Source organism: Carassius auratus, chromosome 43 (assembly GCF_003368295.1).
Source record: "Carassius auratus strain Wakin chromosome 43, ASM336829v1, whole genome shotgun sequence".
NCBI classification, from domain to species: domain Eukaryota; kingdom Metazoa; phylum Chordata; class Actinopteri; order Cypriniformes; family Cyprinidae; genus Carassius; species Carassius auratus.
The window spans coordinates 1,119,823-1,133,337 of NC_039285.1; the positions used below are offsets into that span (position 1 = coordinate 1,119,823).

At 30.3% G+C, this 13,515-nt stretch overlaps 1 protein-coding gene across 3 annotated transcripts in view; it reads left to right on the top strand.

Moving 5' to 3' along the window:
- The window catches only part of LOC113061387 (CUGBP Elav-like family member 4), a 63,442-nt gene extending 50,581 nt beyond the window's left edge, over positions 1 to 12,861 (top strand). For all 3 annotated transcript variants that reach the window (XM_026230441.1, XM_026230443.1, XM_026230442.1), the window contains exons 8-13: positions 1,975 to 2,124; positions 3,254 to 3,316; positions 4,433 to 4,513; positions 5,906 to 6,049; positions 8,530 to 8,678; positions 12,671 to 12,861. In XM_026230441.1, coding sequence (XP_026086226.1) covers positions 1,975 to 2,124; positions 3,254 to 3,316; positions 4,433 to 4,513; positions 5,906 to 6,049; positions 8,530 to 8,657 — 566 coding nt within the window. In that variant the 3' untranslated portion in view covers positions 8,658 to 8,678; positions 12,671 to 12,861. The remainder of the gene's footprint in view (positions 1 to 1,974; positions 2,125 to 3,253; positions 3,317 to 4,432; positions 4,514 to 5,905; positions 6,050 to 8,529; positions 8,679 to 12,670) is intronic.
- The last annotated feature ends 654 nt before the right edge of the window (positions 12,862 to 13,515 follow it).

Genomic DNA, 13,515 nt, shown 5'->3' on the forward strand with positions numbered 1-13,515 from the left:
TATTATATATATATATATATATATATATATATATATATATATATATATATATATATATATATATATATATATATATATATATATATATATATATATATATATATATTTTTTTTATATATATATATTTTTCACTATTTAAATTTTCTTCAAACATACTTTCTGATCTTGTCCTACAGGTTTTATTAGATTTTTCTCCAAAATGATTTTTATTATTTAGAGCTTTCTGCTGTTGTGACTCAGATTGTTACTTTGTAACTCAAGGCTGCATTCAATCGATCAAAAGTAACAGTAAAAACATTTATAATGTTACAAAATATTCTCAAATGAATGCTGTTCTTTTGAACTTTCTGTTCATCTGTGAATCCTGAAAAATACAATGTGTCACGGTTTCCTCAAAAATAACAGTATTAAACATTCACATGTTTCTCGAGCAGTAAATCATCATGTTTTCCTGATTTCTGAAGATCATGTGACACTGAAGACTGGAGGAATGATGCTGAAAATACAGCGGAGCATCACAGAAATACATTACACTTTAACACAGATTCACACAGAAAACAGTTATTTATTCGATTATTACAGTATTTTTGATCAAATGAATGCAGCCTCGGTGAGCAGAAAAGACAAAAGCATTGAACAAGCGTATCAAACCCAGTGAACCTTTGGCTGCTAGCAGGATGCTGTCTCTGTAGACTGTAGACAGTGATGCTCACTAGGTTCTGAAACACAACCACAGTGGCTCAGTAACACACGAGGTGTGATGGGAAATGATCCGTCTCCGTTTGAGGACAAACCCGAAACACGGCCAATCTGAAGCCCTCGACCAGACCGACTCAAGAATATAAGAGTGAAGATTTGTGACAGATAATCCCAGACCCCCGTTTGACCCCCGACACACACACACACACACACACATGACTTTGAGCGTCCAGCTACAAAAGCCCGCTGACACCTCAGAGGAAGGGTCACGAGGAATGAATTAAAGTTCTTCCCCTCTCTCTCTCTCTCGTCTGTCAGTGTAATCCGTGATGTGGACACACACTCTTGTTACCCGTCAGCTTTAATCTGACATGACTTCCATGCCCTTGGAGGAAAGTTGAGCGATCAGTGTCAGAGAAACAGTGAAGAGACACGTCTGTGACCGGAGACTTGAGAAAACTCTTATTAACGCTTCGGACAAACCGCCTTCAGGACCGGTTTCTCAAGTTATATATCTATAAATGAAGTGAATGCTTAAGTGCATGCTCTCTTTTCAGCTGTGTTATTTCCTGAAGTATTTATTCATTTATTAAGTCTTCCTTAAAGCTTTATCACAGCGTTACAAACTTTGATTTGAGGCAACAAAGTAATTAAAAATCAGGAAAAGAGACACAATTGTTGACTTGCAGTCGATGAAGCATTGCAAGAGAAAATGATCAATTTAAAAACATAATGGAAAAATATAATATGATAAACTATTGAAGAAAATAGCCAAATTAATCATATATACAGTATATATATATATATATTTATATATTTAAACCTTGTTAAAGTGAAGAAGAAAAAAATAAAACAACAAACATTGATTTGCCAAAAAAAAAATAATAATAATACAAGACTGTGAACACAGATTATTTTAAAAATAAGTTGCATTAATGCAAACAGATGGCTTTAAACAAAATCACAGGTCTGTGTTTAACGGTTTGTACGTTATCATTAAAAATGTTGTCCCATATGGAGTTTTTACTTCTGGAACCCGACTGCTGCGCTCCATTTGCTCGGCGTCACTCTCTGATTGGTGGAAATTGTAGACTAGAGCATCATGGGTAATGTAGTTCATCACCAGGAAGTCCTGTGTTATCACGCAATCCTTAGCATATATCTTCAATTAACAGCTTGTAGCTCACAGTAGGGTTGTATAATGTGTTATTGTTAACACTCAGGTTCCCTAAAGAGAACACACATGGAGTTTTTCCTGCTGTTTGTTTCCTCCAGGCACCAGCACTCCTCCAGGCGTCAGTGCCTCCGCTGTGCCCAGCATCACAGCTCCTCTCGGGGTGAACGGCTTCAGCGCTCTCCCTCCCCAAAGCAACGGACAGCCCTCCTCCGAACCCATCTACACCAACGGCATCCATCCGTACCCAGGTAACACCGCTTACTTCACTTTACCCTGCTTTGCATGCACACCATCTTTGGATTTGAAACAGTAGTGGATCAGCGTAAAACAACCAAGACTAGCACGAGCTGTTTTGACACATCATTTAATTAAAAACATGTTTATAGTAGAGGTGTTTTCAAGCCAATTCATTTGCATTTGCATTGACAATGCTTTCAATCTTAAGCAACTTACATTGCATTAAAAATTTATATGTTATGCATAACAGACATGTTCAAAATAAAAATTAAAATTAATTTTTTTTTTTATTGAACTCTCTTCTGCTCATCAAGGCTGCATTTATTTGATCAAAAATACAGAAATAAATTGTAAAATGTTATTAGAATATAAAATAATAGTTTCTATTTAAATATGCTTTAAAATATAATTTATTTCTGTGATGCTCCGCTGTATTTTCAGCATCATTCCTCCAGTCTTCAGTGTCACATGATCTTCAGAAATCAGGAAAACATGATGATTTATTATAAGAATTATCAACAAATATTTTTTTTGGAAACTGTTTGGAAACTGATAGCTTTTTGAGGATGCTTTGATGAAATTTTTTTTAAAACAAATGGCATTTATTCAAAATATAAATCACATTTAACGCATCCTTGCTGAATAAAAGTTTTAATTTCTTTCAAAAAAAGAAATAATAAAAATGTACTGACCCCAAACTTTTAAACTGTGGTGTATATTGTTAGAAAATATTTTTCTATTTTAAATAAACGCTCTTAAAATAAATGCTTTTAAACTGTTTATTCGTCAGAGAATCCTGAAAAAGAGTATCCAAAATAATATGAAGCAGCACAACTGATAATAAATCAGTATATTAGAATGATTTCTGAAGATCATGTGCTGGAAATACAGCTGCGCATCACAGAAATAAATTAAATTTTAATGTATATTCAAACAGCAAAAAGTTTTTTTACATCGTAATAATATTTCACTATATAATTTTTTTTTCCTGTATTTTTGATTGAATAAATGCAGCCTTGATGAGCAGAAGAGACTCCTGTAACAAACATTACAAATCGTTCTGATCCCAAACTTTTGACTGGTCGTGTAAATGAATGCATTCACTGGTGTGTGTGTGTGTGTGTGTGTGTGTGTGTGCAGCGCAGAGCCCGACGCTGGCCGATCCTCTCCAGCAGGCGTATGCCGGCGTGCAGCACTATGCAGGTGAGTCTCCTGAAGTTTTTTGTGTTGTGAATTCACACTCTATGCTGCGTGTGTTTTCTGGATCAGCATATGCATCATGTGATGATCTGTCATGTGACCTCATTCAGTTCAGCTGCTGGAATCCGGTTTCATCTAAATAATTGTGTTTATTTACCAATGCATGTTCAGTGTAAAAATATCTCCTGGCAGTCAAGAAAGCGATGTTTAAATTCACGACTGATTTCACTTCTGTTTCTTCCATCACACTGGTAATTGAAGATCAGGTTGAGTGCATTGCATTGTGGGATATGAATTAGCTGAATTAATTTTAACACTGCTTGCCAGTGTTTGTTAGTATTATTAATATACTATTAAAGATTTTTTTATTATTATTATTTTTAAAAATGTTTATGTAGTTTTCATTTTAATTGTAATGTAACAAGGCATAGTAGTGTTATTTTTGGAAGAGGTTTATTAGTTAACATTATTTAACTATTTTAGTTCATATGAACAACACTTTTGCAGCACTTATTAATCTTAGTTACTGTTAATTCCAACATTTACTAATGCATTATTAAAAGTGAATGCAATTTGAACTATTTATTAGTTATGTTAGAACTACTTATGTATTATTACATTTTTTATTAATATTTTAAATAAGAATTTATTCCTAGTTTTCATTTTAACTTTATTTAAGGTTTAGTTTAACTCAGCATACCAGTGTTATTTAAATATTACTTTTGTACTATTATAATATCTGTTAATATTTTTAATAATTTTTTATAGTTTAAATTTAAATTTTAGTTTAATTTAATTTTATAATTTTATTATTTTTAGAGTACTTTTTGAGTTTAATTTATTTTAAACATTTCTAATGTTCGTTTAGTGCACTTTCAGCTTTGTTTAATACAAACATTTTTTTTTTTTTTTTTACTTTTTTTTTTTTTTTTTTTTTATTGATTTTTCACCATGATAATGCCTCTTCTCCACACAGCAAGAGTAATATTTGAAGTCAACTCTCTTTAATAAACAGGGAGACTCCCTAAAAAACACCTTTGGAAGTTTGTGGAGTGTGTGAAGGGTGAAGCTCAGATCTCTCTCTCTCTCTCTCTCTCTCTCTCTCGCCCCGGTATACAGCAGCCTATCCTGCCGCTTATGCGCCAATCAGCCAAGCGTTTCCCCAGCAACCAGCCATCATCCCCCAGCAGCAGCGTGAAGGTGAGTGAGGCTCCGCCCCCTCTGCAGAACAGGTGATAGTTGCTCTGAGAGACAGACGCAGAAATCACATCAATCAAACCAGAGCTGGAGCAGAAATGATCAGAATCCATCTACGCTCAGGATCCTGTGTAAACGCCTTCATCAAAATTCATATATCACAGTTTGAGGCCTGGAAGGATGGAAACCAGAATTGTTTTAATGATGTTCTGATGTGTAATATCACTATAATGTTTCTGTTGTCAGATATGAAAGCATGAGTCGGTTTATTCAGAAGTTTATATCGAGTTAAATAAAGTTTTCCAGAACAGATGCTTGATCCTCCTTATCCAAGCACTGCAGATACAGTCTCTTTCCTCACTATTTTATAAAATAAAATTAAATGTTTTATTTTATTTTTTGCATTTTGTATCATTTTATTTTATTGTAATATTATTTGCTATTTTACTTTATTTTTTCTCTTTTATTTATTTTATATTTGTCTCATTTTATTATTTATTTTATTGTTAATACTTACGATTTACTCCATTAGCTCTATGATAATTTTTTCCTTCATATATCTGTAGTATTTAATTTTTTTAATCTTTATTTATTTTGTTTTGTCTTATTTTATTATTTATTTGATTCTCAATGCATATCACTCCACTAGCCCCATTTTATAGTAATTTTATATTTTACCATTATTTCATTGTTTTATATCATTAAATCTATTTGATTTATTTTACATTTTGTCTTGTTTTATGATTTATGTTATTGTTAATACTTTATTATTTGGTCCATTAGCCTTGTTTTAATAAAAAAATATATATATTTTCATGTTTTACTAGTATTTCATTATCTTATGTAATTTCGTATGTTTTTATTTATTTTACCATTTTTTCATTTGATCATTTATTTTATTGTCAGTACTTATCATTTACTGCATTAGGCACGTTTTATTTTAATAGTAATTTTATATTTATATAACTTCATTAATGCAAAGTTATGTTTTGTCTTTTTATTTGATTTGATTGGTTAATTAAAACAATTATTTAATATTATATTGTATTTTATTATTTATTCTATTGTTAAAATGTATCATTTATTTGTTACCACTGTTCTAATTTAATATTAATTCACATTTTGTTATAATTGTATTATTTAATGTAATTTTCTTTTTTGTCTTTTTTTTCTAATATATTTTACTTTGTTTTGTCTTTTTATCTGATTCGATACTAATACAACAATTTAATTTATTTTATCCTGTTTTATATTTTTGTTTTGTTGCTTTAACAATAACAATAAAAACAATAAAAACAGGTCTGAATCTGTTTCTGAGGACAGGATCCTGCTGTGAATGTGTGCGCCGCTCGGCCTTCTGGGTAAATCTGATGAGCGTGTGTTTCTCTCTCTCAGGACCCGAGGGGTGTAACCTGTTTATTTACCACCTGCCGCAGGAGTTCGGCGACGCGGAGCTCATGCAGATGTTTCTGCCCTTCGGCAACGTCATTTCTGCCAAAGTCTTCGTGGACCGAGCAACCAATCAGAGCAAGTGTTTCGGTGAGTTCCCACAATGCCCGGCGGTTATCAGTTTCTCTTCGCCACTCTTTGTTTTGCATTTTTCCCAGTTCTGCCGCTTCAGGACTGATGTGGTCAGCATCATTTATACATCTATTATTATAGAATTATTCATTAGATTTTGTTTTTATATTCATTTCACAATTTTCACAAGTCGTTTTGTTTCTTAGTGTTTTATTAGCATTTGCTATTTTTTAATATTACTATTTAAGCCATCTTGAGTTTTTATTTATTTAATAGTTAATAATTTTATCTGGAAATTTGTGAATTAAAAAAAAAAAAGTAAATTTTTTGTTCGATTTATTTCAGTGAATTCTCTTTTTCATATTTAATATTTCTATTATTTAACTTTATTTCTATTAACTAAACTGTTTTAAATAGATTAGTAATTTATTTTATTTATTTATATTTCAGTTATTTACCAAATGAAGCAGTGTTTATTTTTTAATATGTTTTTTGCTTAATATTCTATACATATATTTTAGTTTTTTACTTTATTTCAATAAACAGATATAAATAGTTTTAGTCTTATTTAACTTTTATTTTTTTATTTAAACTTATTTCATATATATATATATATATATATATATATATATATATATATATATATATATATATATATATATATATATATATATATATATATATTTATTTATTTATTTTTTTTTTTCAACAAACAATTTTTTTAACAGTTTTAGTTCATTTTTTGCCTGACATTTATCTTTATTTTTAAGCTTTATTTTAATTGTTTTTATTTTTAAGTTTTATTTTAATAAACAAAGTGTTTAATCATTTTTTTTTAGCCTTAGTCTTTATACAAATGTTTTTCACTTAGTCTCCAAGAGAGATATATATATATATTAGATGTTTCAGCTTTATTTCAAATAACAACGATAGTTTTAGTTTTAGTTTTATTAGCGATAATAACCCTGTCATCAAACATCTTGCAGCTGTTTGGGAAGACTGAAGTACTTCCTGTGTCTTCATTATATTTCGCACAATGTACTTCCTGTTTCATGTAGACGCATGCTGAAGTCTCTTTCTGCATCTTTACATTTAAACTTTATTTTCATCTCTATTCATTAAGATCTAGCAGTGTGTCGTTCCTCCAAAGGTGCAATAAATCGAGGCTCAGGAAGGAAATGAGATCAGGTGTTTTTCATCAGTTTCCTGCGGTGTGCAGAGGAACAGATTCTCTCTCATGACTCTCTCTGGTGTCAGTGTGATGATTCATCTGTTTATCTGAACGTGTTGATTGTGTTAAACACACTCCCTTCTCTAAAGATGTTGGAGCTTCATGATGTGCTTCTGTCTGTGGTCAGGACGGTAACGATCCTCTCGATAGAGCGGTGCAACCTTTCACAAACCTCTCAGTTCAATAAAATTCATTTTTGTGTAAAATTATATTTTGAAGTCGCTTACAATCCACATAATGAGCTTTGACGATGTTTTTTTTTTAAGTATTCAACTTGTTTGTTATGATTGCTGTATTTTCCCAGTGAACTCTTTCCAGTTTTAATTTATTTTATTATTATACTTTTTTTATCATTTGTATGTTTAAATATATATATATATGTGTGTGTGTGTGTGTGTGTGTGTGTGTGTGTGTGTGTTTGTGTGTGTGTGTGTGTGTGTGTGTGTGTGTGTGTTTTATTTTATATAATTTTATTTTATTTTATTTGTATGTTTATACTTATTTATACATTTTTTATATGTAAAAATGTACATCTAAAAAAACTGGGATTCATGGAACTGCTCGAGGATTAAAGAAAAGCAAATTTTATTTTCAGATATATTTTTGTTTATAACCATCTTTATGTTTTTTTCAATATTATATATATATATATATATATATATATATATATATATATATATATATATATATATATATATAATGTTTTCTCAAAACTACTTTATGATCTCATCTTCTCATCCATATAATCTAAAAAAATTGTTAGAATGTAACAGATTACAATATATATATATATATATATATAATTTTATTCATCAATTATTTATTAAATTCATCAAAAGACACTTATAATGTTACAAAAGATTTTTTTTTCAAATAAATAATTTTATCAATTATATTAATTATTAAACAATTTTATTTATTTATTATTATTACCAATAAATCAGAGTTTCCCAAACTGAATTTCACGAGGAAAGGTTCATGAGTTGTTGATTGAAAGCTAATATTTTATTTTAATTCATTTAACTATAAAAAATGTATTCATTCTTTTTTATTTTATTTAATCATTAAATAGTTTCTGGATTTAATCAGGGAATATTCATGGAAAGGGCATTTTTAATTTTACTTACTTTAATTCTAGAAATATATATTTGATTAGATTGTTTTATTGGGTTTTATGTTCTGTGAGTATGGCTGTGTTGTTCGTCATTCTTCAGCGCTCACAGTCTTTCACAGACGATGCTCCTGTGGTTCTGTGTTTGTCTCTCAGGATTCGTCAGCTTTGATAACCCGTCCAGCGCTCAGGCGGCTATTCAGGCCATGAACGGCTTTCAGATCGGCATGAAGAGACTCAAAGTCCAGCTGAAGCGGCCGAAAGACGCCAACCGGCCGTACTGACCCTGAACTGACCGCTCACAGGTCAGAGATCAAGAGCTGCACCTGTGTGCTTTCAGAAGCTATTCAAACTAAAGATCTCATTCATTTTCATGAAGTGATGATGTATTCTTATTACACTATTATTATAGAATAACTTAGTCTTGATTTTCTCATATTCATGTCATTACAGACTCAATATTCTCACTGATCTGTCAAACTCTATAAAGGATATAAAAACATCCCAAAAGTTCATATGATGTTCTTTCTCAGTATTTTGTCTTATTTTTCAGTACCAATATCTGAATATTCTTCAATTGACAAAATGCCATATTATGTCTTAAAACTTACAATTATATTTATTTATTTATTCCCATTAATATTATATTTTATTTTATTGTTCACCATTTATTTATTTTTGTCCATTATTGTTCCATTTATTCCATTATTTTACCATTAATCTCTTTTTATTCATTTTTATTTTATGTATTAATTTTTCGCATTAACTTTTTATTTAATTTTATTGTTGTATTTTTTCCCATTTATTTATTTATTTTCCATTATTGTGTTTTACCATTAATTTCTTTCTATTCATTTTTATTTAATTTTGTTTCATTATTTATTTATTTATTTTCTCCACCATTTTTTTCAATTGTTGTTTTTTTCCATTAATCTTTTTTTTTTTTTTTTTAGTTTAGTTTAGTTTGTTATCACTGTTTTTCTTACAGTCTTTGTCATGCCATCATATCAGTTTTTCCCCAAATGCACTCAGATTTCCCCTTCCATTGCATCTCTCAGATCTCTTTTCAGTGTGTTTAACGTTGCATGAATAAAAAGTATTTTTCTCTTTGTGTTCCTTTGAAGATTTAAAGTCTTCCGGGTTGGGAGTGACACAAGTGTGAATGTGATGAATAACGCACAAGAACTCATTCACCTGTTTGTGTTTGTCTTTAAACTCATTTAGTCTTCCAGTACTAATGTGCACATTCGTCTTAATGTTTTGTATATCTGTCATGATTCATCCGCTCAAGATGTAATCCATCTTCCTGTGAATGTGACGAGACTGAGGCGGGATCTTGTGTTTCTGTCAGGGCTCAGGACGGCTCTCTCTCTCTCTCTCTCTCTCTCTCTCTCTCTCTCTCTCTCTCTCTCTCTCTCTCTCTCTCTCTCTCTCTCTCTCTCTCTCTCTCTCTCTCTCTCTCTCTCTCTCTCGTATGTTTGGGACGCTCTGGTGTCCAGCGCTGTAAATCCGAACCCTGCTTGTTTCAGTGGATCTGCTCTCTCTGGGTCGCTGAAGCCGGGTGATATTGAAGGGTTGTGAACTTTAACCCCTTCATTGCTGTCGTACCTGAGTTGTTGTGCTCTTCCTGGTTGAATGTGGTGGATATTTCTCTCTCTTTCTCTCTGTTTTCCAGCTCTGTGCAGATATGTTTGTGTGTTGAAGCTTTGCTGCGTTTCTTTTCTTTAAATCGCCGTCTCTAACAGTGAAAGACTTTTATTCTTTGAGTCGAGTGAAGAAAGGCTTCATCAGGAGAATTTCACTTTAAAACATTGTGTTTTTGTGTTATTTTGTATCGTTACAAATATCTACACATTCTTAAATCAAGATACTTTTGCTCAAGAAGCAAAATTAGAAGTCAAAGTTTATTATTAAGACAAACATTTTCTTAACAGGTAAACAGGTCTTTTTTTATTATTCTATATTTTTCTATCGTTGTTTAACTTTTTTTTCCATCATTGTATTTTTTTTTTAATTTAATTAAAATTATTGTTATTGTTTTTGTTATTTTATATTATTTATTTTATTATATATTTTATTATTTTTTTATAATGTCCATTGACTCAGAAAAAATGATCTTGTTAAAGTTTATTTTTCTTTTAATAAATAATTTAAGTTTTTTTTTCTTTCTGTTAAAAGTCACTTAATTTAGATTTTATAAAGATTTAATAAAAGTCAATGTGTCTTGATTGAAAAATGTTTAGATATTTATGCTGGAAATGACTTAAAATATAAAGTCTTGTTTTCTGATTTAAAAAATAATAATAATAATTTAAAACAAGAAAATAAACATTTTCTTTTTTTCTTCACTTTTAATAATATTGTATTTTATTAATTGAACTTCTTGTTTTAAACATCAACACACTTTATTTTGATGCATTTTCCAGAAAACAAAACATTATATTTAAAGTCGATTTGCTTCTCAAGTAAATCTATCTTGATTTAAGAAAGTTTAGGTATGTGTGCGGGAAAATGCAAAAACAAAATGCTATTTTTTTTATATATATATAAAATGCATAATTTACAAAAAACAAAAGTACAAAGTAAGAAAATGTTTAGCGGTGTAGATCCATCCCTGTTTATTCCTAATGTTTACTAAGTCAACAGTAAATCAGATTTGTAAAGCAGTGGGTGTTAATGTTAAAGGTTTGGACTGTAGAAGCTATGTAAAAGTTATGACCTGGAAACATTTCTATAATGGAAACCGGAGAATCCGTCATGTTTCTGCTTCTGTCTTGTAGCTTATGCATTATATATTATCACAGCAAGATTTGCTTTCCATTGTGTGGGTTTTGAGGTTTCTCCTTGCTCAAATCCATCAGTTTCTGTTAAAAGCTTGAGTTAGAGATCGCAGTACGGTCGCTCATGGTCTTGTCTGTCCGCTGTAGTTCAGTTTCAGGTCACGGTGTTTTAAAGGACACAGAAAGACGAGCTGCTGTCCCAGAAAAGCCATACTTGTTTGTATGCGTATATACGCTTTTTGAGATGTCAGAGCTCTTAGATGAAACCTGTCGAGAACATATCTAACATGCATCTCCCCCCGAAATCAAAGGAAATATATTTTAATTTCAAAATAAATACAGTGCATTAAAATCTCAAAAGAAAATAAGCTCATATTTTGAGCATTTGGACACCATACTTGGCTACACGTCATTTCACACACTAAAATAAAATAAAATAAAATAAAATAAAATAAAATTGTTAGTAAATTGGTATAATATATCTCACACCCAAATCAATAGAAAGTTATAAGTATTTAAAAGTAAAAATATTATATATTAAATATATAAATATATATATCATCATGTTCCTCACCATTGTTCTGCATTGTTTTCATGATAATTAAGACATTTCCTCTCAAATTCATATGCAGATATGCATATGCATGTGCAATTTTTTATGTCAGTAATGCAAAAACTTATATAATAATATTATTATTATATAATTAAATATTTTTATTAAAAAGTATATATTTATATATCTTATATAATTTATATATAAAAATCTAAAATTATAAAATTAAATATAAAATCAGTTAATAAATATAAAATATTATTTAAATGGTGCCATTTTTTATGTATGGTTTTTATGCATTTTACAAAGTATGTTAGGGGTTTATGTTAGTATTTGTTAAACTGCTTATATGCTGTTTTTTTAATGCAATTTTTTTTTGTCAAATGCAATAAAATACTGAAATTAGAATCACACAAGAAAATACTGAAAATTATAAGGAAACTCCAAAGTAAAACATCAAATTTGTTGGAGAAACAAGTTTAATTTTAATGAAAATTGAAAGTAATGTCACAATATGCAAAAAATAAATAAATAAATCTGGATGAACGTAAAAGTTTGGAATCATTCTAAATGTACAAATTCATGGTTCTCCATTATTTACACAACAATTAAGGACCTTTTTTTTATTACTGTAATGCAGAAAATCAACAAAATATTATTTATGGTTTTATGCATTTTATAAAGTATTCATATGTATATTTTAGGATTTGTTGTCCTGCTTGTAAGCTGTTTTTTTAATGCATTTTATTTAGTCAAATGCTTTAAAATTAATGCAAATTGAAAGATATGTAATGCAAAAAATCTGATTATAAATGCATAATGTAATTTCTTGCTTATGTCTTTTGATATTGGGGCTGGAATACGAGGTGCACATGTTTTCTTGGACAGCTGGTGTCTGATGCAGTTTAGAGCTGCTTGAATCTCCAACTCACTGTCTGCTTCTCTCTCTCTCTCTCTTTTTCAGATTGAAGGACTACAACCCCTAATTTCCACAAGTGCAGTATCAAAAAACTTTTGCTCTGCTACATATCACAGGAAAATCACTGAGAGCTGGAAAAACAGGAGGATTTTTTTTTGCCAACTTTATTCTTTTTTCACTTCGGCGATTGCAGGATGCTTTTTTTTTTGCATTTTGCAGAGACTGAATTTTTTGCTGCTGTTTTTTTTTTTTTTTTTTTTTTTTAGATGAGATTGGAAAAAAAAAACTTTATGAACAAATTATGCTGAAAGCATGCATAAACACACACACACACACACACACACACTCCTGATAACTTCAGAATATCCTTGCCTTTACATGCAAACAAAACTCTGTTGAAACCCTCATGTAAATGTATTGATCTCCATACACACACACACACACACACACACACACACACACACACCAGCCTGCTGCCATTTTTGGTTTTCGTGCCTACACTGGTTTCGCGTGATCTGTGCTCTGGACCAGAATCCAGGAATATCTACATGCATCATTCCTTAGAAAATAGGGACCAAAGGACTACACGCTTTTTAAAAGATATATATAAATATATATATATTTAAAAATCAAAAACTCTTAACTCGTAGCTTACTAATATTAACAGTAGAAGAACGTAAATCTGTGTGAGAAGAAAACCTTTGCTCCGGTAGCTGTTTCTTGCTCCGGCGTAGATTAGAAATGTAGAATATAGGAGTAGAATTGCTCATTTTTCCTTTTTTCTATTTATTTTTATTAGCGAAGATAATACTTGAACTTGTGAAGGAAGGCCGGAAGATGTACAGTAAACTTTCCGGCCTCTGGATCGTATCGTTCATCATGTCGCGCTC